This window comes from Neodiprion fabricii, chromosome 2 (genome assembly GCF_021155785.1).
Source record: "Neodiprion fabricii isolate iyNeoFabr1 chromosome 2, iyNeoFabr1.1, whole genome shotgun sequence".
Taxonomy (NCBI): domain Eukaryota; kingdom Metazoa; phylum Arthropoda; class Insecta; order Hymenoptera; family Diprionidae; genus Neodiprion; species Neodiprion fabricii.
This window is the reverse complement of record NC_060240.1, coordinates 11,352,438-11,379,742: the sequence shown is the minus strand read 5'-3', so window position 1 is coordinate 11,379,742 and position 27,305 is coordinate 11,352,438. Positions and strand designations below refer to the sequence as shown.

At 33.9% G+C, this 27,305-nt stretch overlaps 4 protein-coding genes and 1 long non-coding RNA gene across 8 annotated transcripts; 2 read left to right on the top strand and 3 right to left on the bottom strand.

Moving 5' to 3' along the window:
* Nucleotides 1-18: 18 nt before the first annotated feature.
* LOC124175944 lies at nucleotides 19-16,220 on the bottom strand. 4 transcript variants are annotated; one of them, XM_046556620.1, is made up of 8 exons: nucleotides 15,663-16,220; nucleotides 14,501-15,103; nucleotides 14,192-14,415; nucleotides 10,811-10,910; nucleotides 10,380-10,544; nucleotides 10,027-10,241; nucleotides 9,678-9,911; nucleotides 19-1,898 (listed from the first exon to the last, which is right to left on the bottom strand). In XM_046556620.1, the coding sequence occupies exons 2-8, from the start codon at nucleotides 15,017-15,019 to the stop codon at nucleotides 1,730-1,732; spliced, it is 1,626 nt and encodes a 541-aa protein (XP_046412576.1). In that variant the 5' UTR covers nucleotides 15,020-15,103; nucleotides 15,663-16,220; the 3' UTR covers nucleotides 19-1,729. The 4 variants fall into 4 exon arrangements, with proteins under 4 accessions (XP_046412576.1, XP_046412578.1, XP_046412577.1 ...); XM_046556622.1 differs by having other exon boundaries at nucleotides 14,192-14,391; nucleotides 15,663-16,114; XM_046556621.1 differs by lacking the exon at nucleotides 15,663-16,220 and adding an exon at nucleotides 15,321-15,630.
* On the bottom strand, nucleotides 2,362-3,231 carry LOC124175963. The gene is made up of 3 exons (XR_006869276.1): nucleotides 2,941-3,231; nucleotides 2,587-2,801; nucleotides 2,362-2,477 (listed from the first exon to the last, which is right to left on the bottom strand). It is a non-coding gene; the product is annotated as an uncharacterized LOC124175963 (long non-coding RNA).
* On the top strand, nucleotides 5,915-8,252 carry LOC124175957. The gene is made up of 4 exons (XM_046556644.1): nucleotides 5,915-6,051; nucleotides 6,781-7,149; nucleotides 7,343-7,717; nucleotides 7,896-8,252. The coding sequence occupies exons 2-4, from the start codon at nucleotides 6,799-6,801 to the stop codon at nucleotides 7,959-7,961; spliced, it is 792 nt and encodes a 263-aa protein (XP_046412600.1). The 5' UTR covers nucleotides 5,915-6,051; nucleotides 6,781-6,798; the 3' UTR covers nucleotides 7,962-8,252.
* A 914-nt stretch (nucleotides 16,221-17,134) lies between the features above and the next one.
* On the top strand, nucleotides 17,135-22,803 carry LOC124176999. Its single transcript, XM_046558982.1, has 10 exons — nucleotides 17,135-17,199; nucleotides 17,891-18,169; nucleotides 18,562-18,776; nucleotides 18,969-19,171; nucleotides 19,390-19,567; nucleotides 19,626-19,802; nucleotides 20,040-20,402; nucleotides 20,552-20,839; nucleotides 20,900-21,115; nucleotides 21,183-22,803. The coding sequence occupies exons 1-10, from the start codon at nucleotides 17,196-17,198 to the stop codon at nucleotides 21,417-21,419; spliced, it is 2,160 nt and encodes a 719-aa protein (XP_046414938.1). The 5' UTR covers nucleotides 17,135-17,195; the 3' UTR covers nucleotides 21,420-22,803.
* A 1,292-nt stretch (nucleotides 22,804-24,095) lies between these two features.
* LOC124175958 (N-alpha-acetyltransferase 60) lies at nucleotides 24,096-27,299 on the bottom strand. Its single transcript, XM_046556646.1, has 2 exons — nucleotides 26,690-27,299; nucleotides 24,096-24,815 (listed from the first exon to the last, which is right to left on the bottom strand). The coding sequence occupies exons 1-2, from the start codon at nucleotides 26,901-26,903 to the stop codon at nucleotides 24,238-24,240; spliced, it is 792 nt and encodes a 263-aa protein (XP_046412602.1). The 5' UTR covers nucleotides 26,904-27,299; the 3' UTR covers nucleotides 24,096-24,237.
* Nucleotides 27,300-27,305: the final 6 nt, after the last annotated feature.

Here is a 27,305-nt window from a genome sequence, read left to right as displayed (position 1 = left end):
AATTTTTTTGGAGGAAAAAGATTTGTCCCTTAGCCGAGCCGTCGAGATATGGGAGAGCCGTGAACAAAATGAATCCGCTTCCAAATTCCATGAGCCAAAAGAACTTCAGCAAAAACCGTCTCACAATGCGGTGTATAATAAACTATATAACAAAACGTCGAACTGCCGTAACTGCAATACGTGCCATGAGCCGATGCGGTGCCCTGCAGAGGGACAGCGATGTGAGAATTGTGGAATGCTAAATCACTTCACAGCAGTTTGTAACAAACCACCAGTAAAAAAAGTAAACATGCACCCAATAATCCAGTACGATTTACAACAGCAATTTTATGCACCTTTTTGTCCAAAAATTCAAAGCTTTGTCTCATGAGTGTCGCATATCCTTCAAGTTTTAAAAGTAGGAAAGTTGCTACTTGCCTTGCACGGAATTATCTATATATTATTAATTTTCTACCTTTCAGACATGGCCAAAGCATTTCAACCCCTTACCATCGACCCAAGCACCAGGATCAACAATGAACAATTGATAAGAATGACTTGTCAGGATATTTTTACTGCAGAATTTGCAAATGTATCGTGTATTTAATGGAACTTCCGGTTGATTATTCTGCGAATGAGTCAATTGATGAAACGTATATTTTTAAAGAAGATTCAAACTTATTGAATCACCACTATATATCTGAATCAATAAATGATGTCATACAATATTTCGATTTCTTATCTTCATACGCGTTGTTGAGAGTAATAACTACCATTTTTTCTGTAAGCTTCTACTTTGTGAAAACTATTTTTTACAGTATTTTAGGAAGTTCTGAAATAAATTAGCTAAAAGATAACTGTTCTTATTTCGATTTATATTACAGGTTACAAAATACCACTTCAAGTATGAAATTTATAATGATAATATCACATCGTAAGGGAAATCTTGTGTGTTCTAGATGATATTTGAAAATTTTTGTGCGGCAGGTATAAGATACAAGTTGATTTTCAAATATTTGAAATACTGAAACTGTTCCTTCATATTTTTATCCATAGTCAGACTTTTGAGTAGGGATGTGCCGGATAGCGATTTGTTTTTCTTCCGGGATACCGGATATCCGGTATCTGGTACGAGAAAATCGCCAAATTCTGGATTTTAAAGTAAGGTTACCTAAATTGAAGTGTGAAACTGAGAATCTTCATTTCCTACTTATTTCAGTTTTGTCCACTTTAATTTTTTTCCATTCCTATCATCTTGAGTAATAGTATAATCATCTTCTGAACAGATTATTGCTATCCGATAATCCGGCCGGATACCGGATAGTTAACGGATATCTGGCACATCCCTATTTCAGAGTGCTGTCTCTTTTTCATACAATTACTCGAAGTAACAGTTTTCACTTATTTTCAAGCAATCCAAATAATCTAAGTCAAATAAGTGAGAAAAGTAGAATAAAAATAAAACAAAACATGAAAACCTATTAAACCGAGAAGGCTGTAATATATTTGATAAATTCCTTCCGCAGTATTGGCTGAAAATATGAATATGTATAATGAATTAAAAATATCACACGTCATCATACGAAAACTTGATTTTACATCACACAACGTAAGCATACAAATATTAAAAATAAAATCAGTTTTTTTTTCCCCCAGATTTCGCATTCCAAATCAGGTGCCGTATATGCTGAATATGAAATATTTAAATTGAATGTAAATCCCGTTATTGATATAATAATAAATGCATTCCTCATTTATTTGTCAGAGAACCTGTGGATGGTTTTACTGGTAATTGTATCCCGTTGACTTGAAAATTTATCACGCTATTTAACGCATTCGTTGCAGCTTTTTTACTATTGAAATCAATGAACACGAAACGTTTATCCGGGAATCGTCGAATGTAATTTATAGAGCCAAATCTAGAATAAAAAATTTGATAAACAGATTAATAATGTGATGAATTGCAGTTCAGTAAGAATTACGGCTGTGTATTCAATCAAATAAGCGGAGAGTTCAAATGATTGTTTTTTTCCATCAATGGTTAGGTTATCGAGCAATGGAAATTCGATTAATCGTTCCTCCGATTAATCAATGTATCGGCCTTTCAAGTAACCATTTGCACAATTAATTAACTGATCAATTGTCTTTTTGAAATTGTTCTTTTTCAATTAATTGATTCAACGATGAACTCATAAAACAAATCACTGAAGTCTACGAGTAACCAATTAATCGCACAGCCCTAGGCTGAAAGAAAAATTACTTGCCTTGAAAATAATTCCCGTTATTTAAGGTTTGTAACATTCTTCTCGATATTGCCAACCCAAATGGTACTGCTATCATTTGCTATAACTTTTGGTTTTTGAGGTTTATAAGTGCTTATTAGTGATTTCGAGTTACCCTGAACTTCCCACTGATCATTGTCATTGGTTCGCTGAAGGGATTCCATAGAAATGCTACTGTTCAAAGATCTTTCCGAGCTGCTACAAAACTCTTGGGCCCTAAACAAAATTGCAAGGTAACAAAACAAAAATACAAATTAAGAATTAAAAAAAAAGCAAAAAAAGAAAAAAGAAAAAGAGAAACAATGAATTAGAAACCAATACTCACTTAGAGGAGGAAAATGGTTGGGATCGTAGATTTTTAAAATAACTAGATTTGTATGATATATCAGATATCAGTTTGGATAATAAAATTGTGCTACTTGATTCGTCGTCAGAAAAATAAACTTCGTCGCCATCGCAATTTTCGATCTCGGGCGTATTAATATTACTCTCTAATTCTGAACTACTTATATTTCCTGATGTCAACAATGTCACTGCATCCTTGGATCGATAGGAGATAAATCAATGAAAAAAGAAAAAACCAAAGAAAAAAAAAAACAACGCTTGTTACAACGAAATTATGAAAAAAAAAAAAAAAAAAACAGAAAAATCCTTACTTTGATAAATATCATCTACTCACAGTAACAGATGAACATTGTTACAGAGCCTTAAGAGAGTCCATTTTAGAAAAACCCATACTTGTAAGTTGCATCAACCGTACCAGAACCAATTCTCCGAGTACCCAGTCAATTCGTTGATCTAGCTTCAATAATTCTTCAAGACACTTCTCTGCTTCATGGTATTGCTAAAATTAATATGTTTCAATCGATTTTTAACAATTGCCCCAACCTCATAGCAGTTCTTAGCACAACCATCGTATTCTACGTGAAATTTTTTTATCCATAACGTATTTTTAATTGATACAGAAATTATTATTACTGTAGGAAAAGAATTAATTTATCTACCGCGGCACGTCACGTCGGCGTGCGGGTAATTCCATTGCACGCCTCATTATCTTGCCTCGTATCTTTTTCCTCTGTAATATAAATGATGACTGTATATTCTCAATTGAATAATAATATTCAACAGCAAATAAGACTTTATAAAAAATGTAACAAAAAAATAATCAAATACAAGCTATTATTGTGTGAAATAAAAAATCAATTTATCAAGATTTCAATACATGATTTTTAGTTAATAAGTACCTCGTCCTGCAGTACGTCTTACAATATTCACATTTATTCTTGAAAATTTGTGTGATTCCAACCTTTCCTGAAGAATTGGAAGCAAAGCAATTCTCATTGTGTCCAAAAAAAAAAACGATTGTGCAAATTTTTAAACGAATAATACTATACATATTAAAAGTGAATGTAAATATTGTGTGAAGTAATGCAGAACGCGGTGTTTAATAACTAATATTAATGTATTAAAATCTTGGTAAATTAATTTTTTATTTGCCACAATGATATTTTTTATTTTATTATTTTTTTGTTAAATTTTTTATAAAGTCTTATATGCTAATGAATAATAATATTCAGTTAAAAATACAGAGTAATCATTTATATTACAGAGGAAACGGATACGAGGCAAGATAAAAGGGCGTGCATCGGAATTCCCCGCGCGCCGACGTGATGTGCCGCGGTAGATAAATTAATTCTTTTCCTACAGTAATAATAATTTCTCCATCAATTAAAAATACTTTATGGATAAAAAATTTGATGTACACGGAAAAAAAAATTCAGCTCGTGGAACTAAATATTAGATAGTTACTTGTAAACAGTTCGTCGAACTAAACGTTCTGTTATTGGAAGAGCACTGCATGGTTCGTATAACTGACTGTTAGTCAGCTGTCATAGCTGTACGTTGTTCAGCTCTCGCAGCTAAACAGCTTCGTTCGAAGAGCTAGACCAGAATTTTTCGGCTACGCTCACAGCGCTTATTATTAAATAGTACAATTATATTGCTATTAGTATTATTTTTCATCATTATTATCATTATTTATTCAGTGCCATTTACATATTTGAATGGACTATTTAAACAATTATCTATCAACTGTATTTAAATCATACTCATGAAATTTGAAGGTTATGAAATATGTCAACGCACCAGAGCACAGCGCAACTTACAGCTCTTAGAGCAAAACCATTCAGCTGTGAGAGCTGAACAACTTGCAGCTATCAGAGCTGACTAATATAGGTATAGTTGCTGTAACTACAAGATAGACCGTAGAGTGCGTATAATTACTGGAGCTGTAGAATACAGCTCGCCGAACAGAATTTTTTTTTCCGTGTAGAATACGATGGTTGTGCTAAGAACTCGCTACGAGGTTGGGGCAACTGTTAAAAATCGATTGAAACATATTAATTGTTTATAACAGTATAAATTTGGGAATAATCGTTCATGAAAGAATCGTTGTAATAAAATTCATTTTATTGGCTTTGAGATGTAAAAAACGAACTTTCCAGCTCAAATAGAACCGGCGTTATGAATTTTTGAAAGTGCAATGAGTCTTCCAAGCCAAAAAATACCAAATTATCAAATTTTCGATCCCCTCTATTTTACGAAATATGTGAAATAAAAAAATCCTCGAATACGTATCCCTATTTTTTCGATATAGAACCCGTCAAAAAAAATTTCAGCTAAATCAAAAATTCGTCGGTCACAAAGGTGTTTGGTTGTAAAAGAATGTCCCATATATATTAAAACATATCGCGCAATATTAGTTTTACACAACACGAAGTATTTTCAAATAGGGTTTTTCGTTACTAGTGCGCGAAGGTGGCAATGCCCGCACAAGCGTGAAGGCGCAGCACGAACCCGGAGACGAACCGTAGATGAGTCGAAGGGCGAGTGCGGCGCATTCACGCGAGATAGGCATTGCCAACTTTCGCGCATGTATCGAACTCTATTTTTTGCTACACCTGTAATGGCAAGTCCGACATACACGATTATATTTGCACGAAACCACGGCACGATGTCTGTTCAGTGACGATGTCGAGCACGGGAAAGAGTGACAAACTATTCCATTGGTGGCGCTAGTGCAGCTGTTTGCGAAATGCGCAACTGTGAATAAAAGCGCGACCGTCTTTTTCGCACACCGTTAGCAATGTGCGAAGGTTTATCTTATACTGCCGGCAATGTGCGAAGATTTTTTTCTCACACCGATAGCAATTCGCGAAAGTTTTTCCCGCACATGTGTATAAAAGACTACTTTCGGTGGTTGTGAATGGTGCATAAAAATGGACTTTCCATGCAGGTGTTGCAAAAATGATTTTACTATTATTCTGATGTTTTTTATTGTACCTGTCACATATTATTCGTTTGGATTTCATCGGTTAACCTCATCCTATTCTAAAATAACAGTATTTGATATTTATTTCAATTTTTATACTTACTTTATTCATCATGAAAAGTTCTACAAAATTTTTTCTTTCAGGAATACTATCAAATTTTTTATTTACAGTGCTTATAAATTTTTAAGCAATTTTTTATGGCGGCTTTTTATTTTTTACACATATCTTACGTATATCCCACAATTTTCGAGCATGAATTAATGTAAACATTAGATGTCGCTTGAGTCGCGGTCCTTACCAATTCGAGAAGGGGAAACCCCCTGTACTGACGTGTAGCATTGTTACTTGACTCTCTTTGTGGGATGCACAGTCGTCAATTTGTGTTTGATGACATCGCTTGTGCCAGCAGGAGCGTGTCCACAGTAAAGGAATAACTCAGCTTGATTCATCAATTGAAGGTGATTTTTGTTCATAGGAACTGTTTGTGCAGTAGATTGCTGTTTAGCAATGATGAATAAAAATCCTCATATATATTGCGGTTTTGTTGGCACCTCTAATTACTGAGACATTAGACAGCTTATATCGGCTGCTATTAGGCTGCTATTGACACAGGCAGCTGTTTTTAAATTATTGAAAACAAATATGTTTCTGAACACTTTGACAAGTTGCTTTTGAATAATTTTTTGAATTTTTTCAAGAAATATTTGTGGAAAATTTATTCATAATATTCTTCAAAATTGAACATTTTTATTGATATGTCTGATATGTTTGTGAAATGTTTTTTAAAATTCATATTTCCAAATGTATGTAATATTAATACATAAGCTATGGTTATTAAAAAAAAATAAACTTTTCTAGAGTGCCGAAATAAAATTTCAGTAATAAAGAGGATGTTCCTTTAGAATTTAGTATTTTTTAAGTCAACTGAGAAATTGGCAAATAACTAAAGAATCGTAATGCTTTCTTTGAATCCTCTGAGGATGAGATCGCCCAGAATGTTTTTTCATATAACTTACACGCGAAAAAATTCTTTTGAACTGAAGACTAATAATTGGGATTTAGTTTCTCTAAATTTGACGAAAAATACTGAATAAAATTGGCCATTACCATTTAGCGACAAGCAATGGTTTAAAATCACTGTACTAAGTATAAAAATTTGTAGAGCTTGTTATAATCTTTCTTACCAGAGACGTAATAGTTGAGAAATGGAACATGCGCAACGACCGCCGGAATTGAGTTTTGTAGGTGTAATGGATGAAAACTGGAAAGACTGGAAACGGCAGTTTCTTATATTTCTGAAAGCTTCAGGCAACGCTGATAAGCCAACAGATGTGAGGGCCAGCATGCTTTTGAATTGTATCGGTCCTTTCGGCTTGACAGTTTCGAAAAACTTTACTTTCGACGATCCGGACGATGAGGAAAATGTGGAAATACTAATAGAAAAATTCGAAAATCTTTTTTCACCAAGAAAAACTGAGGTGCATGATCGATACATCTTTTTTTCGAGCGTAAGACAACATTCAGAGACTATTCCACACTACGTGCAAACTTTGAAGGTATGTTACAAAGAATCGTTTGGGAGAACGAATAAACAGTTACATTTAGCTGAGCACTTAAGGTGATCTTGAACTATCCTGTTCTATAGTTGAATAATTTCTCCGAAATACGGTTTGCTGAGTTTGTGGGTCGAACAGCAAAACTCGACGCATTTTAAAAGCTAATTGTAAAACTTGTATTTCATGATTACAGAAAAAAGCAAGTACTTGCAACTTTGGTGGTTTAACAGAAAGCCTGATAAGAGACAAAATTATATTAGATGTAAAGAACAAGGAACTGAGGAAATTTCTTTTCGAGGAAAAAGATTTGTCCCTTAGCCGAGCCGTCGAGATGTGGGAAAGGTGTCAACAAACTGAACCAATTTCCAAATTGTGTATGCCAAAAGAACTTCAGCAAAAACCGTCTCACAATGCGGCGGATAATCATCTAAATAACAAAACGTCGAACTGCGCTGAATGCAATACGTGCCATGAGCCGAATCGGTGCCCTGCATGGGGACAGCGATGTGAGAATTGTGGAATGCTAAATCACTTCACAGCAGTTTGTAACAAACCACCAGTAAAAAAAGTAAACATGCACCCAATAATCCAGTACGATTTACAACAGCAATTTTATGCACTTTTCTGTCCAAAAATTCAAAGCTTTATCTCATGAGTGTTGCATATCCTTCAAGTTTTAAAAGTAGGAAAGTTGCTACTTGCCTTGCACGGAATTATCTATATATTATTAATTTTCTACCTTTCAGACACGGCCAAAGCATTTCAACCCTTTACCATTGACCCAAGCACCAGGATCAACAAAGAAAAATTGATAAGAATGACTTGTCAGGATATTTTTACTGCAGAATTTGCAAATGTATCGTGTATTTAATGGAATTTCCGGTTGATTATTCTGCGAATGAGTCAATTGATAAAACGTATATTTTTAAAGAAGATTCAGACTTATTGAATTACCAATATATAACTGAATTAATAAATGATGTCGTACAATATTTCGATTTCTTATCTTCATACGCGTTGTTGAGAGTAATAACTGCCATTTTTTCTGTAAGCTTCTACTTTGTAAAAACTATTGTTTACAGTATTCTAGGAAGTTCTGAAATAAATTATGCAAAAGATAACTGTTCTTATTTCCATTTATATTACAGCTTATAAAATACCACTTCAAGTATAAAATTTATAATGATAATATCACATCGTAAGGGAAATCTTGTGTGTTCTAGATGATATTTGAAAATTTTCGTGCGGCACTTATGAGATACAAGTTGATTTTCAAATATTTGAAATACTGAAACTGTTCCTTCATATTTTTATCCATAGTCAGACTTTTGAGTAGGGATGTGCCGGATAGCGATTTGTTTTTCTTCCGGGATACCGGATATCCGGTATCTGGTACAAGAAAATCGCCAAATTCTGGATTTTAAAGTAAGGTTACCTAAATTGAAGTGTGAAACTGAGAATCTTCATTTCCTACTTATTTCAGTTTTGTCCACTTTAATTTTTTTCCATTTCTATCATCTTGAGTAATAGTATAATTATCTTCTGAACAGATTATTGCTATCCGATAATCCGGCCGGATACCGGATGGTTAACGGATATCTGGCACATCCCTATTTCAGAGTGCTGTCTCTTTTTCATACAATTACTCGAAGTAACAGTTTTTACTTATTTTCAAGCAATCCAAATAATCTAAGTCAAATAAGTTAGAAAAGTAGAATAAAAATAAAACAAACCATGAAAACCTATTAAACTGAGAAGGCTGTAATATATTTGATAAATTCCTTCCGCAGTATTGGCTGAAAATATGAATATGTATAATGAATTAAAAATGTCACACGTCATCATACGAAAACTTGATTTGACATCGTACAACGTAAGCATACAAATATTAAAAATAAAATCAGTTTTTTTTTCCCCCAGATTTCGCATTCCAAATCAGGTGCCGTATATGCTGAATATGAAATATTTAAATTGAAGGTAAATCCCGTTATTGATATAATAATAAATGCATTCCTCATTTATTTGTCAGAGAACCTGTGGATGGTTTCACTGGTAATTGTATCCCGTTGACTTGAAAATTTATCATGCTATTTAACGCTTTCGTTGCAGCTTTTTTACTATTGAAATCAATGAATACGAAACGTTTATCCGGGAATCGTCGAATATAATTTATAGAGCCAAATCTAGAATAAAAAATTTGATAAACAGATTAATAATGTGATGAGTTGCAGTTTAGTAAGAATTACGGCTGTGTATTTAATCAAGTAATCGAAGAGTTCAAATGATTGTTTTTTTGCATCGATGGTTAGGTTATCGAGCAATGGAAATTCGATTAATCGTTCCTCCGATTAATCAGTGTATTGGTCTTTCAAGTAACCATTTGCTCAATAAATTAATTAATCAACTGTCTTTCTGAAATATTTCTCTTTCAATTAATTGATTCATCGATGAACCCGTAAAACAAATCACTGAAGTCTACGAGTAACCAATTAATCGCACAGCCCTAGGCTGAAAGAAAAATTACTTGCCTTGAAAATAATTCCTGTAATTTAAGGTCTGTAACATTCTTTTCGATATTGCCAACCCAAATGGTACTGCTATCATTTGCTATAACTTTTGGTTTTTGAGGTTTATAAGTGCTCATTAGTGATTTCGAGTTACCCTGAACTTCCCACTGATCATTGTCATTGGTTCGCTGAAGGGATTCCATAGAAATGCTACTCTTCAAAGATCTTTCCAAGCTGCTACAAAACTCTTGGGCCCTAAACAAAATTGCAAGGTAACAAAACAAAAATACAAATTAAGAATTAAAAAAAAAAGCAAAAAAAAAAAAGAAAAAAGAAAAAGAGAAACAATGAATTAGAAACCAATACTCACTTAGAGGAGGAAAATGGTTGGGATCGTAGATTTTTATAATAACTAGATTTGTATGATATATCAGATATCAGTTTGGATAATAAAATTGTGCTACTTGATTCGTCGTCAGAAAAATAAACTTCGTCGCCATCGCAATTTTCGATCTCGGGCGTATTAATATTACTCTCTAATTCTGAACTACTTATATTTCCTGATGTCAACAATGTCACTGCATCCTTGGATCGATAGGAGATAAATCAATGAAAAAAGAAAAAACCAAAGAAAAAAAAAAAACAACGCTTGTTACAACGAAATTATGAAAAAAAAAAAAAAAAACAGAAAAATCCTTACTTTGATAAATATCATCTACTCACAGTAACAGATGAACATTGTTGCAGAGCCTTAAGAGAGTCCATTTTAGAAAAACCCATACTTGTAAGTTGCATCAAACGTACCACAACCAACTCTCCGAGTACCCAGTCAATTCGTTGATCTAGCTTCAATAATTCATCAAAACACTTCTCTGCTTCATGGTATTGCTACGAAAAAGAAAAATCAACACGCAATAAGAAAACAGATTCAATATGAAATTGGAGATCGTAACATTATGTTAACGATGCGTTTTTAGGAAAAACCGTTATTCTGTAACTTTAGAATTGCCTGGAATTCAGTTAACAATAATAAAGCAAAACTTATTCATATTTTGGAAACTCAAGCCATTCAAAGTCATTCGTAAATTGCAAAATGGTACTTTTGTACAATGTTTTGTTTTGTAAATTAAATCCAAGCATTTATTACAGCTTACTTTTAATCCACGCAAGGCTTGCCCTTCGCGGGCAAGAGCCTTTATAGATTGTTCCATTGTCCGCGCATTCTTTTTCACAAATTGAGCGTCGTTCAGTGCTCTGTAAATGATATTATTCAATTTCAGACAGACTGCAAATATTGAACAATTTGTAAGTGATGGTTTTGGTACTGAGCCATAAAATAATAAACAATATGTTCCGTTATATTACAGTGACAAGGTAATTCGTAAACGGTAGAGGCTTTATAAATGGGGAGCCGACTCTACTCATCAATAGAGAATATATTTTCATCAAGGCCAGATGTTACTTTATTGTTCAAAATGCAGGTCAATTTTTGTCCCAATTGTGTAGAAATGGACCTAAAGATGAATGCGCTGTATCGTTTAAATAAGAAGTTCAGAAAAGAAAAAAAAAGACATCACATCTTCAGCAATGTTATTTGTGCCAATCATTGTGATCGCGAATGAAACAACATCACTATTATGTAGTGAAAATAATTCTGAGCAAAATCGAATAATACATGCTAAGATATTAACAATTTGACTAATATGTTTTATACCAAAATCAGTCAAATTGATTAAGCTTTGGTGTTTTCTTATTCGAATCCAATGTTATTGTGCTTATTTTATTCCCAATACAGATTTTCAGATATTACCTGAAAGAAACTGGAAAAAATTTATCTCTGTAACGAATAATAATATATTTCTGTAAGTATGGTACAGTAGATGTTTATCAGCAACTAAATTTGCTCGTTTCAGCTATGGAATAATGGAAGATTTCTCGAATGGTCTTCATAAAATTGGTGGGGACTGAGACAGCAGGGAGTAGAATGAGCCTTGAAACATTAAAACTGGATAAAAAAATACCTGAGTTGGATCATTTTGAACATCCTGATTAATAATAAACATTTTCGAAAATTTGTACAGCTTCATTTCGGTTGTGTCCTAGTGATACCGTTGTTTTTGTATTTACCAGTTTGGTGCAAACAACATTGCTGAAGATTTTACAAATGGTTTTTCTTTCCTGACTTTTGACTTAAAAGGCACGACTCGTGTGGATGACCATGCTCTTGAGTCATTGTAGATGTTTAATTTTAGAATTGAAAACTGCTAAGCTCTTTATTAGTCATACACTGATTAGCAACCACATCCTGATGCATGATAATTATAATAGACTTCGGTAGAGATTTTACCAAACTGATAAGACTGGTAAGTAACATCAACGTAACAAAACATCACGGAAAAAATCATTATTGCACAATTTTAGATCAACTTTCAAGGAGTGGGATTTAAAAATAAGATTATGTTTTGCTTATCACGATTTACTAAATTTCAGACATATATAAGGTGCGAAGTAACGATTTTTCCTAAACATGCATCGTTACAATAATGTTACTAACTTCGTCCTCCTTTAAGACAGAGAATTCAAGATTGGAATGTTTTATGAAATTTTTTGATCGCATATTTTAGTAATTTGGGGTAAAATAATTTGGGAATATTGCTTCGTTTATTATTCAAACAAAGAGTACTGTGTGACGTCACTTGTGCTACTGCGTGACTGTAAATGTATATCGAAAACACCTAAATTCAATTACATAAAACTTTTACAATCATACGTCTTAACGGAATTAAAAAAATATTACTGAATTATTTTGAAATAATTTACTTTATGCAGATATGAAACAGAGATAATTTGTTGCATGAAAGTTCCTGATTGTAACTAAAGCTGATCGAACCCCTTTGATGCAGAAAAAAAAAAAACGTTGAAACATGGAAGTTTTATGAGAGGCTTGAAATATGGAAAGACGGTACAAACGATTTGTTACCAATGAAGTATCTAGTACCAGAAAGTAATGTATACTGCTGAAGCGTTCTAGAGAGCGTGCGTTCATAATACATGGAATTAAACAAAAAAAAAGCTCACCTCTTGAAGAGAGTTTCTCTCGAAATTATGATTTGCCAGGATTTCGTCTGCGCTTACTAACAATCAGCAACTGCTGAACTTACAACTTCGCACATTATCAAATTTGATTATCCTGCACGTTTCTACCAATAGTATTCAGAAATTTAGTTCTTGTTTAAAAATCGAAAAACACAGCCATAATGAGTGCCTTGGAAAACAATCGATAATCAAAATATAAAAATTATGAATAACATAACGGATGCAGTTGTAACATATATTAGGGGATAAAAATATTTTGGGAAGTTTGTCCAATAAGATACTTGAACACAAAAAGTAAAAAAATAAAACTCATTTTGCGATGCAGTCTTCTATAATATTACATGTCACAACTTAAGGTCTGTATGTCCCCTTAAACAAATTCTCTACAAACTAGGTAGTATTCTTTACAGAATCGTGAGTTTATCATCTGCAACTCGTAGAGATGTTACACATTTGATGTTTTTTGACAACTGACGAGCTCATGTGAAAATCTGTATCAGAGGATTTGTAGCAATTTCATTTGTGAATAAAATGAAGTAATAAATCATTAATCATTTTTTTTGGATGGAAGAATAGGTGACACGATAATAATATTTGAGGCGGTTATTAGGCAAATATTTAAGTATAATAGAAAACATTATTATTAAAAAATATACAATAACGGTGGCACTGGAGCCATTCTCACGAGACATGCGATATGCAGTGTAACTGGTGCAAATTTGAGTTTCGAAACAAAAAATCACTTATCTATATATTAATAGTTATAGAAATACATAGGAGATGTTCACTGAGTTAATTTAAACATTATTTATTAAGAAATAAGTGCCCTTTCTTTGGTCGAAAATTGAACATGTTCATTCATATACTCGCACAATTACAGAAAATTCAATATTTTTAAAATCCCCACATATGTCTCTAGTTGTATAAGTGTGGATTAAGTAGTTTTTTTTTGCTTCTAGATTCAAATTTGCACCAGTAACGCTGCATGCCGCAGAATTCAACATATCTTGCAGAGATAGCTCCAGTGCCCCCATTTTTGAAAATTTTTTGATAATAATTTTTTGTATTATATTTAAATATGTGCTTAATAACTTCCTAAAATTTTATTATTTTATTATCTTTCTTTCAGTCCCAAAAAAAACGGCCAAAAAAGCGCTGTTCTTTTGTTTTTACAGTGGTGTTAGCCCCTAAAATGTCAGGTGCGTGTACAGCTAGCTATGTAAATACCAGACTTCTATCTTGTAAGACGAGAATAAATCAAACTTTTCCAGAAATACTGAGGAATTTTTTTTAAAACTGTCCAAGAACATAGTAGGTATATTTCTGAGAAGCTTTCTGAATACAATTATGAAAACTTTCGGAGAATTTTTGTCACTATTCGTGGAAAACTTTGATGCAAAAGCTGAAACGTTATCGACATATTATAATCAGATACTCACGCAGTATATTGACCAAGTCTGAGGTAGCAGTAGCTGCGATTAATATAATGGCGAGGGTCATCTGGAGCAAGGAGAATGGCCTGAGTCAGAATCTTAACTGCTCGATGAAAATCTTTATCGACAAGAACAACTTTGCAGCTTTGAATGCCCAATATTTCAGCCGTATCATGGTTTGCTTTGCTCATGTCCAGTTTACCGGACTGGGGCAACGAGGCAGAACTTTTCTATGAAAAATTATCAACAGGAGAAATATCTCAACAAAATATTGTTGAAAAAATTGTACATCAATGAATAGAATAATCAACTCACAATAGCTTCAGGTCGATTAACTTTGTTTGGTTTAGAGACGGTCGGTTTGTTTAGAGTGATATGTTTATTCTGCTTTACAGAGACTTTAACAAACGCAGCATTCAAGTCCAAAAATTCGTCGTCGGCTTCCTCTTCTTTATCAATAATTTCTACCTTTTCATTCGATGCATTATCAGCAGTTTTAGTCTTGCTAGTCTTACAACTTAAAACGGAGTTCAAACTTATTTTTGACTGCGCCGTTATATTGTTTTTATTCTCTGCATCGCAACTGTTATTAGCCTTTTCTACTTTCTTACTTTCTTTCTGCCGTTTTTTCTTAGCCCCTTTTTTCTTCGCTTTTAATTTTGCCAATTCCTCGTTCTTAGTCAATTCTAGCGCATTTTCATTCGTCTCATCTTTGTTCACACTTACCGAACACGTTTCCTCGGGGTTTTGATGGTTATAAGAATGCACACTTGTTTCATAGTTATCCTGATCAGTTGGGTAGTTAAATGCAGCATGTGGGTCGGAAACAGCCATTATAATATTCTCTTTAATACACCTTTCTTTCTGGATTCAGAATATACTTGCTCTTGTATAAATTATTTCTGCGGCTGCTTGACCCTAGTAATAGAAACAATGCTAGTTAATGAACAATGATCAAGTTTCAATTTAATCACAAAAACAAAGAAAAAAAAAAAATAGAAAGTTAATCGATTCTCAATTATTTGCTAACCCAAGTTAATCAATTCTTTCACTTTACACATTATTATCAAAACGGAGGGAAAATTTTTCATTCCAAAATTCTAACACACGTTGCATCGTATTTATTGTAAACTACCTTGAATTGGCTATGTTTTCATTTCAGCTATTATCGCTCATATGAGAATAATTCTTTCATGAACTTCAGGCGTCGGAATAACCAGTTTTTCAAGTCTCGTAAAAAACTGACAAATACTATTCAATATGATCTAATCTCATTTATAAATCTCACGATATTTATAAATCTTATTACTGAGTTTTGAACATTTAATTCGTATGTGATTCAACAACAAAGCTAATCTTAGCCGAATTTACGAATGGAAGTGTTTAACAATTTGATGACAGATCAAAGTTCGTTACTACTTGGAATTTACCCAAATAGGTGGTATTATTGATAATAATCGATGTTTCAGGTACTTACTGTGCGTGTGTTCAATCAATAGCTGTTATGTTATTTCCGAAAGATACAGTGAATTTTCTGCACCTGCTTGTTATCGTTGTTGGAGCAAAGTTTTCGACCGACAATACTTAACCAATTCTGCATTGTAAACGGCGGGTATACCTGATTTCACGTGCAATGTACTATGCGCATACTTTTCGATAGCGTCTAACTGTGAAATAAACTTCATAAGTAGCGTCTGTAAACCAAAATGAAACTTGTAACAAAGTAAATTACCCTCTACACGGATAAGATAATTTTTGAAACTCCGTTGACAGCTCTTGCTGTTCTTTGATCCTTCTGTCGCTGTCGCACCGCCTTTTCGCCACGCGCACCATGCCCCAGGTATTCGACTAATCATGGTCTCAGTCGAACGGAAAGGGCCAATGGGGCGTCGGATTCATTGACTTGAAGTGCCTCCACCAAACTGATAAGCCACTGTTGCTAGCCATACGGCTTATAAAGATAAATACAATTGATCACGTGTGGCACTGATTGATGTTCGCCACGGACGCGATTGGCGGGTTGAAAGGGTATTCCCCCATTTCTCTATTTGTCAAATATTCGAAATTGAACGAACACAAAGAATCATTTAATTAGTTGATTCACAATTTATCCGAAATGGGCGAAGCAAGATGAATTATAGAACTACATATATTTCAAATTGTTACGCAATTGTTGTATAAAAACCTGTGGTAACGTATTATTTAATCTTTTTATAGTTTTTAACTTCCCGATTTTCTAAGAAGAGAATTTATTATAATCACCTTAAAAATGAAAAGCTCTGTTTTCACTTGATTTTCACGTTTCGGGGTCTAGAGATCCGCATCCAAACCGCTCCGACCATTTTTAGAAGGATGTCTGGGTCCTCTTATATCAACTTGGACTGTTATGATTCCGAATCTGTTCAGTCGAGTAGTTTTAGAGTTAATCGAATGATAATAAAAAAACCGAAAAAATTCTACGGGCTGATTTTATTAGGGTGTTTTCACCATCAATGACTACGCGAAGCAATATGTGCAAAACACAATGTTAGAAATCTCACACAAATAGGTTTATTTTTCTAGATTCCAATTAACATTTTTCATCCTTCAATATTGTTCTAGTACTATCTGAAATTGGCTGTGGACGTATTGTTCCAGGCGTATTTGTTACCTGGAACAATGATCAGTCTAAGTTTGTCATTCGAGCTGCAATGTAATTTCATGGCACTCGAATCAGTGTTGCATTTTTTTCTATTCATTCATTTCTCACAGTACACTAGTTTCTACTCACTTTACGCAGGCCTAATTAAATAATTTCTACAGTTTTGGCGGTAAGCTGAATAATTGTAGTTGCATGGCGCCTTAAATCTATCAAGTGTCAAACCTATCTGGAGAAAAGGTTAAAAATATAGTGCCATAATGTAATCACAACGAAATTGAATACGTTTAATAATATGATTAACTCAATAGCCTTCATTTCTGTATAAACTTCATATGTGATGATTACAAAATTGTTTTGACCGGAAGCAAAATGTGTAAGTACGCTAAATTCAGTATTCCAACTAATAACGAACCGGTTTCTGCCGAAAAGCTCGTCGCTTTCTTGCATGATGCATGATCACACAGTGATACTTAGCCTGATATTTCCGATAATGAAGTAATCTTACTAAATTAGCCTCTAGTGTTATTGACATAATGAAATCACCAATGTTACTCACAGTATTTCGGAAAGCGGTATAATTTTTTGAAGAATGATCATAACTTTATGTAAGTGGTATTGAGAAAACGAAAAGGAGATACTGGACAGGTAAAAAAATAAAATCATTGCATTGTTCCGCAAAGCTATTTGCATAATCTCAAAACGAAAGTAACCAAGTTGTGGCGACTGCTGTTTCGAAACAGGGAGTGTGATTACGTTGAAACCCCGGTTGATACATCTTTGGGATAACAACCGGGTCCCGTGCAAATGTAATTCGAATCGGATTAGCGGTTCGACTGGAATCCGACTCACAAGAAATCCGTGCTCACAGTTATCCACTTTTGAAAATGCTAAGCAATTTTTTTTGAGTGCTGAAACTGTCTAGGTGATTTTAGGATTTCTTCTTAATCGGACGTTTTTTGCTATGGGAAATATACAAGCCTCTTTATTGACTAATAATCGAGCCTGAAGAATGAAAACTACTGTATTTGGGAAATTGAATTTTTCACGGATGAAATACGTTGCAGTTCGTACAAATCCGAAATACCGACGGTTAGAAATGGTGATAAAAGATGAAGTTCCAGTACAGGCGGAGATACGTGAACGCATGGGATCGTCGATGGCACAAGTGTTTTTTGACCACGGTCATCCAGATTCGAGAAAGTTATTGGGTGTGATACCTCCATTAAAAGGACCACGTGAAGAGCTCTGGATATCACCTAGTGACCAATTGATTCAAAAAGTTGCTCTTGTACCTCCGTTAACGAATAAATGCATCAAAGCATGTACTCACCAAGGAATTTTAGGTAAGTGATGGGGCTGTGCGACTAAACGATAGATCAGTTTTGTAATCGTTTAACTAATCTTCGGGAAATTCAGAAGCGGCCATCTGGTGGAAGTCGTAATACCACATTAACGGGGTCGTATTTAATTGTAAAAGCAGTGTTTCCTCGCATGTTTTACTCTAGACTAACTTAACATCAGGCAACGAAAGTCTAACAGCTTGCACGATATCTTCTGTATCTTGACATTTGTTAACGTTATCTAAAATGATCAGCTGGTCACCACTTTCGGTGCCATATTGCCCCAACCACGTCCATATTTAGGACCTAATTCACCCGCCGACAATATTCAAAATTCGAAATCTTGAAATAGTCAACCATATTAAAACTTTCGTCAAATGATCATGAAGCAATAGGTAAACAGGCGATGGAAAAATATGAACATGAGTTGTACGACAAAATGGTTAAGAAGTATGAGGAGGATAACAAAGACACCCGCAATATGTTTGAGGCCGAAAAACGAAGAGCTATACAACTCGCGGAACAAGAACTCCAACTAAAGTATGAGAAATACATACAAAACTTGCAAGAGGAGTTTAAGCAGAACCTCCAGGTTACAATTACATCTATCGTAATAATTAACAATATTAGTTTCTCATAATTTTACTTAACTTATTGGAAAACTTACTTTTGCGATTGTCCGATTTCATGTCCGAATTAAAACGAACTATTTTAAAAAAATTATTATTAACTTTGCAATAAAAGAAAAGCTTATGACGATTTTTAAATTATGGTAATTTTCAATCTTACTTTCGTATTTTAGATTGCTCTCGCAGAAGCTTTTCAAAAATGCTCTAAATCGATGCAAAAGGTAGTAATTAGAGAGAGGATTGAAGTGACGAAAATGATGTTGAAGAAGTTACGCGATGAAATAAGTTACGTCGTCACTTCTATTTATGAAAACTTCGAGCATTCCATACGCATACAGAAAGAAAATATGGTTGCTGATTTTAACGAAATTATCAGGTACATTGATTGATTCAACTAATCGAATGACTGATTCACGACATTCGTTTTTAAATATTTCGAATTGAGGAATGTAGCGAAGAATTATTGAATTTTTCTTCAATTGATTTAAATCCGAAATCTTTGAATACAGAATTGTCCATATATTTTTTAACTTAAAAATGGAGCATGCATTTTTTCTCTTTACATAAACTGATTTTTTTTTTACATTCGCTCAGACGTGAGCGTGCAAAGACGGATGTAAAAATGAAAGAAATGGAACGAAATAAGAATGAGGCTTTGCAAGTACAGCGACATGAGCTCGAGATGCAAAATTTTGCTGATGTTACTTATGTTCTGTGCTTGGAGCGTATGCGCGCCAGTTCCGAAAAGCATGCAATTCATCTAGGTTTCGAGGTTTGTGGGAAATTTCGTTTCTGTCTTGTCTACTCAATAAAAAGCAATAATCTTAAAGTATGATGAACACACGAATTTTGTTGCATTGGTACGTCGTCTGACCTTATTGGGGTCTGAAGAAGAAAGGGCGTGGTTAGATCAATATGGCATCGTACTGGGTGATCAGCTGATCGTTTCAGTCACGGTTTTAGATGAATCTCATCAATTTACAGGAGTAGAATCTTTCGTACAAGCGGTTATACTTTTTTTTGTCATATGGCGCTAATACAGAGTAAAATATACTTTGAAAAACAACTTTTATAATTAAATACGATAGCTAAGTTAGCGCAGCATATTTCCTGCAGCCAGATGACATCTTTAATTATTTTGAATTCTATCATTTACTTTGTAGATCGAAAAACTAATGTACTTAATTGTGTAAACATATTAAACTGAAGAACTTTACGAAATCTTTCGTTACTTCAATTTACAGAAACAAATCCAAGCTCTGAAGAATATGGTGATAGAAGCAAACGATATTCTTCAATTAATGAAAACCGAAACTGCGGCTAAGGCAACTAACGACAAGTTATGGGAAAATAAGCTAATAGAAGTTGTACGAGAATTCCAAAAGTTCATTAACTTTGCACTTCGAGCTGTACCGGGACAGGCAGAATTTTTACTTTCGCTTGAATCATTATTGATACTGGAAGCTGACGATAAACTACGTGAACAAACAAAACCCGAAAAGGAAGAGTCTGAGACATTCCAGATACATGCTAATCCTCAAATTGATATTGTGGAAATCATCGATCCCTCTGGAGAGAGGTGGTTACCTATGGAGCTTATTCCTAATGTAAGAATCTTAGGGTCTATTTTTTCTTAATAACACAATATATTTTGCTTTGTGATTGCAAAATTATTACAATGATGAAGCATCATGAACTTATTAATACCATCCTGAAAATCTCAATTAAATGCTTAATGTGAAACGTTTAATTTCAGCTGCAGCCAAAACTTCATTGTACAAAAGAACAGCTGATGTCCTCAATTGTTAAATCAGAAATTGATTTATGCTCGAACAAAGAGTATATTGTTGATAAGGTTCGAAAGGCGTCGATAATATCTCTGAATAGCTACGATTCGCTGCCGTTTTGCTTTTTGGATCAAACTTTGTACGTTCGATCTGATTTTCGCGAGAAAAACGAACCGATGACGAAGACAATGTTACAGTTGGCTGCAGAAGGCTCGCGTTTTATAATGGAAATGAAAAACCAGAAGCCTTGTAACCTGGTAGGGTTTTAATTTATATTCACTCATCGAACACGTTTAAATAATTACGATCGATTCCAGAATACTACGGACAATAGCAGGGCTTCCATATTATCCTCAAATACATCGAAGAGTTCTTTAAGAAATAATTCAGTAGCGGATACAATTCCAGCGGTAGCTCCGGAATACACAGTCTTGGATCAAAAATTGACTAAATCTATATCCATAATGAATCGTGCTAGTGAAACGTCATCTCTGCAGTCAGCACACATTAATCATGCACAAGATAATGCTTCGGTAATTATTCACGAAAAGAGAAATTTAAATACAAGTTCGCAACGGTATCAATTTCTCCATGTTTCAGATTCATTCCAGTAAAATGAACAGCATTAGGAATCATTTGAAGATGGCAGATAACGTGAGTGTCAATTTTGAAGACAGCGGACAGATGTTTAAAGTTATTGGCGAGGATGGTATCGAGCATTTGCAAACACCATCAGATTTCACGTGCGCCCGAATGCGTTCTTTAATTCGTATCTTTAAACTCCATCCTAGTCTCCAGCAGATAATGATACCAAAAGCAAACGAGGTGTTATACTGACCGTTGGAATTCAAATCAATGAAAGACGCTATCTATAGGCAGAAAATATAATATAGTAATCGTGTTGTATTCAAATATAAAAGTTTCTTTTTCAACGTACATTATAATTTCTAAGAACTCAATGTAGTAAAAGAAAAGTGTAATACTTGCACGAAGTTTCCTGTCCGTTTATATTCGTAGACTTGGTTGTAACCGAGGCTGAAACTATCAACTGATCGCCCATACGACGTCATATTGCTCAAGTCATAGGCGCACTATGTATTCTAATCAAGTTTTCGGTATTTGAATAATATTAAATAATCGTTTGACAGTAAGATACAACGTCATGATCCTAAAAATTAATGCAAATGTAATAACAATTTATATTATTGCATGTATGTTTTTCAATAAAAAGTACGTTTTCAAAATTGATAAGTAAATGGTAATAAATTTGAGAATAACTGATTAGAAAAGTTAATATTTTATAATTTCGTTACTATGTGAGATTTGCCATGCATAATGTTGGAAAAAAAAAATTAATTTTCACAAACGAGTGCCAACTATTGCTAAATTAAATTTACCTTATAAATATGACAATGGAGCAATACAACAGATGATAGAAAATAAATATTTAATCATTTATTACAGTGTGGCATACTCATATTTTCTTCCTTCCGGCTTGTACTACCAAGTATGAAATATAATAGCCAAAATCGTTTGCAAATAATAATTATTATTAGATTTTTCAAGTCATTCGTTATAAACAAAGTTATTACAATATGTACATCTGTGCGAATATATGTATAACGTTTCTACGCGTACGTAGTTGTGTCAGGTACGGTATAGGTGCGTACAAATCAGGCGACACGAGAATACACTTATTTCAATATAGAAATAGCTCGGAAATAGTCGTTTCATTTTTGTGAACAAGGACTTGATTGAAAGTAAAATTTGCGACGGTGGCAAAATCAGGATTCTCTTACCACAGTGACGAATCCAACTCATACCATACGTTATTTCATTTCTTTTCCCTATCATTTATCAAATACAATGTTTTTTTTTTTTTTCATTATAAAAATATAAACGTAATGCATGTATGAATACATATAGCCATATAACGCGAAGTCAAATAAGAGAAAAAACTCACTTTGTTCATTTCAAATATTAAATTGAATAACCAATGGTGAACTGACCACAGCTGAAATTTGTTTCTACCAAGCACATCTTATTCTGACATTCTTATTGAACCATCTGTTTGCTTATTTGCCTCTGACGTGTATTCGCAATTGATTCTGAGAAGTGTTTATCAGTATTCAGTAATGATAACGTATCAAAAACCTTGAACGTTATAGAAACAAACGAAGCTACATTCATTTCCATCGCTTCATTAATCTGTTCACTGCACTTCTGGGAGAAGTTCGTCAATGTTGTTGTAATACAGTAAGGGTAGAGTAGGAAATGTAGAAATTTTTGTGCATTATCTTGTTTTAAATAAACTATTGTAAACATACCAAATTACGCAAAGTACAAACGGTACAAATTTGAGTAGGTATAGATCAATGGTAAAATTTACCAAGGCCTTCAAGGGATCTCTAAATCCATTGTAATACCAGCACTATAATTAGCAAGCAATCTCATTCAATTATAAAGTTGATATTCAGACATTCTTTCTTCATGTTTTTCCATCAGCACGACTCAATAGAAACTCTGATTACTACTTTCGGGTAGTAGATACTAAATAAATGTAAAATTTTTTGTAACTTCATGCATACAAATTTAATAGTAAGCACGATTTGCTTAGATTAATAACGTCCTGACTTCGACGCGTGAATATCAACATTACTCGTCATTGTTATATAATAACGCCATGTATAATACAGACTACACTCTACATTGTTAATAATTTAAATAGTAATAGCTAAGTAAGAAAATCTGGCTACCTCTAGATGCAGAATGAAATCGTTATCGATAGTACGGGATGGCACCACGTAATTGGTAATATATATATATATATACACATATATATATATATATATATATATATACGTTAATAAATAATTGTTTGGTATAGTATTGGTGTACTATTTTTGGCAGTATATCATCTTCTCAAGCTAGAGTAGCCCCCCTGTCCCCCTCGCCCACTTTCAACGAAGTATATCATCCCTGGTGAAAATTATTTGCAGAAACTTTCAGATTTACTCAAAATATGCATTTTCGACAGTTTCTCAGTTTTTCTGGAGAACTTCTGACAAAATTTAATAATTTGTAGGAATTTTGTTGAAATATCTCAATTTTTACGTAGAAAAAATTAGTTTCAGTAGATTTATGGTAAAACCTTGACGTATCTTGAAGATATTTGAAAATTTATCATAATTTTAGTTTTATTGGAAACATTATTTTACACATATCCTCAGATTTTTTCAGTTTCATTTGACAAAAATTAATCTTAACTAATTCTTAAAAATTCTCCAATTTTTTTTAACAAATTTATTCTAGTTTTCTATAATGCAGTACCGTTAATAAATTGACAGAAATACCAGGATTCTGATTACTTCAGATAGTTGATAAAAGATAAAGTTCTTGAAAAATATGAATTTTGACTTGATCAGAAATAATCAGACACTTGAAAACTCAGGAGTTTTTTAGATTTTCATTATAGAATGCAGTTTCGAAAGAATGTGAGTGTTTTTCCAAGAAGTTCACTAGAATTTAGGCCACAGAATATTTCTCTAAATTGCTCAAAAACATCATGTATATCTCTGAAAAATTTCTGAGAATTTTTTTCACCAGGGATGATGCTGAATACAGATACTATGGTGACGGTTTAAACAAGCTGGTATCATCTATGGTATGAAAGAAGAGTCGCCGCCCAGAGCAGTCTTTGCCATATCCAATGCGGCACTCTGCAGGGTCCGAGACTCACAATGGCTCCGGCCACATGGCGCATCCAGTCCCATAATCCCCATGGAGCATGGCCTCCGTTTACGTAGAGAACGTAAGTAAAGCCGTCTTTACACTTGCCATGGATAGAGTAGTAATAAGGTAGAAAGCTGTGGAGCCGAAAATGGCATCTTTGATAGAATAGTATCGCTGGTGCGTTGCTTGACAACACATGTAAAAACACCACCTTGACTGTCGAGCGTTCGGGTGCCGTAACATGTGCCAACAATTGCTCCAGGAGGAGGGAAGCTATGCCATTTCGCCTGTAGGCACGTCTTACCCCTAAACTTAATATATATCCGACAAGCGATTCGTCGTCGAGACTAGAGCACAAAATACCACGATCTTCTTTGTTCACTTTCCAGTAAGGTTTTATCTCCGCTACTATCAATCCTATTATCACTCCTCCGTACACCGCTGCCAGCGCGTAAAATCGTGACGAACTGGTTATCTCCTCGTACCAGGTGTATGGGTAATCTGAATTAAACGTCGAAATTATTAATAATGGTGACAGATGCTGTTTGCAAATTTGGATTAGGAATAGAGATAGGTAAAAGCTTGTACAGACTCGATTCTAACAACCGAGTGAAAAGTATGTGATCATTGAACTTCATAGCTATAACGCAGATATGCATTTTCAAAGAATTTATTTTCTTATTTTCATATTTCATAACTTTGGAATTGTCTGAGTTTTCGTAAACATCATTCTTAAGTTGCAAAATGGCAATTTCTTTCAAATGTATCATCAAAATGTTATAAAAATGATCAAACATGATACCCGGTTAGTTTTGTCGGATTTAAAAACTTCAGGTTTCCATTTTCATTTAATCGGTATCAAAGTTGCAATTGTGACTGAATTACGCTCTCAAAAGAGGTTTTCTATATCGTGACTGTGTTAAAATAGTCAACAGCTTTAGTTTCAACTACTGAAACCTTAGTTTCAGATGTTATTGTAGAGAAGGGATAAATAGCAGGACTAACTCTACAGTACAGAAAGTAAGCCCAAAAACATTAGAATCGGATAGTAAAAAATAGGACTTTGAGCAATTGCAACATTCCGATTATAAAAATCTTATCTCAAATTGTTGATATAATAACTTGCGTTATTCAAATTTGTTCAGATTCATTTTTATTATATAAAAGGGATGTTGTTTCATTCGTGTTCACTATCATTGTTCACAACATTCATAACATTGCTAGATATGTCTTAGACAGTTTTTTTTTTCTTTTTTGCTAACTTCTGATTCTAGCCAATTCATCTTTAAGAATGCATACCAGAATGATTCATTCAAATTAGAAATAATGAATCATTTATAAAACATCAGTTGTCAAAAAACTTGCCAAAGGCAATGACTCTACTCGAACAGTAGCAATTTAAATGTTCTGGTGCATTTCCATTACTGACGACTAAATTCAAGGAAATATGAGCAGGAAGCATAATGTGGTTTAGTATTTCCCAAGGCTGTCGCACTTCAACAACCGGCGTATAGTGAGAAATATTTATCATGTGTATAAAGCAGTGTCAGCATAACTTTATCCCATTGAAATATGGAATATAATTTTTTAGCTATTTGATTGCGTTCGAGATTTCAATGACGAAAATGAAGAGGACTTTGCCTTAATTTCAGAATCATCGACCTAAAAAGTGGATACCTTTTTTCTACTTTCAACAGCACTTTCAATGAAAAATCTGAATTTGACTTTATAGCTCAGGTTTAAGTGTCAGCTGCAAAAGAATTCTATATATGAGTATGAACTTTTATTAAATGACAGCTTTTAGAGTATATTCAAATTGTGGTCCCAATACAATTCTGCAAAAGACTTCTGAATTCAACCAAAATTTTATAATAACAATTTAAAAACATATATCTTAAGCAACTTTCAATTTTTGGTATTTCATTCACATTTTAATTTTTATTTCAGTTTGCCCAAGTATTCTGCTGATGAGCAGGTACAAAATTAATCATAATGGATTTCCTTTTATGATCCCACTATAAGAGTTGTCAGTTATTGGTTTTTGAGAATGAAATATGGAAAAACAAAGTTACTTTAGTTTCTCTGACAGATATAATTTGCAACATACTGTTACGTCAAAAAATTTCTATATTCGACGATCGAGATACACGTTATGACGAATTAAAGGCCAAAGATTTTTTAATCCAAGGTATGATTTATCCTTCCATCGCCTTGCAATGATTGGGAAACTTGGTACATCGAAGAAGAATAACGTGCATGTAGTGGCAAATGAACAAGGAATACTTGTTATAATCGCATGGAGCGGATAGTTTGGAAGTGTATTTCCAGATGTGGGTGACAGAAAAATAATTAAATAATTAAGTATGTTCGATTACCTATTGGAAACCAGTCTTCACACAAAGTTCGGACTTCCTCCAAATCTTCAGGACATAAGAAACGGAGTTGAACGTCTGCCAGGATGCAAAGAGGCACCGTGACAGCGGTGTGTTTTGATGTGTTCTCGTTCCCATTGCATTCAGTCGTCACTTCACAGCATAAGCCATTGCCGTCGGCTTGCTGTTGACTGTACCAGTTAAAGGGCGCAGCCATGAGGGCGACACACTCTCGACCAAATACGGAACAAACGCATTTTATTTATCTTTTTCACATAAATACCATCATGTATTATATAAATATTTCACAGTAAACACGGTAAGCACCGCGGTCATCTTACTTTTCTGTTATTTTTTGACACATCGGTTGCTCCATCGAATATGAAATAATTCATAGACAGACCTTATTACGCGTAAAGTTTACTGGAAGATTCCCGACGGCAAATAAGTGAACGAAAAATCCCTAGAAAATAACCGCCGCCATTTTGTGCCCGAGTCGTGAAAGCAGAGGTGAAAGAGCGAATTGATTGCCTGCGAACGACCATCTTGTCTAAAGTCGACTCTAAACCAATCACAATTTCAGAATCACAGAACCGATTGGAAGATAGGCATAGACGTC

Coding starts and splice junctions, on each gene's coding strand:
- LOC124175957 (XM_046556644.1), top strand. CDS start 6,799: ATGGAACATGCGCAACGACCGCCGGAATTGAGTTTTGTAGGTGTAATG. Junction 7,150..7,342: donor ACTACGTGCAAACTTTGAAG/GTATGTTACAAA, acceptor TCATGATTACAG/AAAAAAGCAAGTACTTGCAA. Junction 7,718..7,895: donor ACAAACCACCAGTAAAAAAA/GTAAACATGCAC, acceptor TCTACCTTTCAG/ACACGGCCAAAGCATTTCAA.
- LOC124175944 (XM_046556620.1), bottom strand. CDS start 15,019: ATGGCTGTTTCCGACCCACATGCTGCATTTAACTACCCAACTGATCAG. Junction 14,416..14,500: donor TTAATCGACCTGAAGCTATT/GTGAGTTGATTA, acceptor AATTTTTCATAG/AAAAGTTCTGCCTCGTTGCC. Junction 10,545..10,810: donor AAGCCTTGCGTGGATTAAAA/GTAAGCTGTAAT, acceptor TCTTTTTCGTAG/CAATACCATGAAGCAGAGAA.
- LOC124176999 (XM_046558982.1), top strand. Junction 19,803..20,039: donor TAGAATCTTTCGTACAAGCG/GTTATACTTTTT, acceptor TTCAATTTACAG/AAACAAATCCAAGCTCTGAA. Junction 20,403..20,551: donor CTATGGAGCTTATTCCTAAT/GTAAGAATCTTA, acceptor GTTTAATTTCAG/CTGCAGCCAAAACTTCATTG.
- LOC124175958 (XM_046556646.1), bottom strand. CDS start 26,903: ATGGCTGCGCCCTTTAACTGGTACAGTCAACAGCAAGCCGACGGCAAT. Junction 24,816..26,689: donor TGAAGACTGGTTTCCAATAG/GTAATCGAACAT, acceptor CGTTTAATTCAG/ATTACCCATACACCTGGTAC.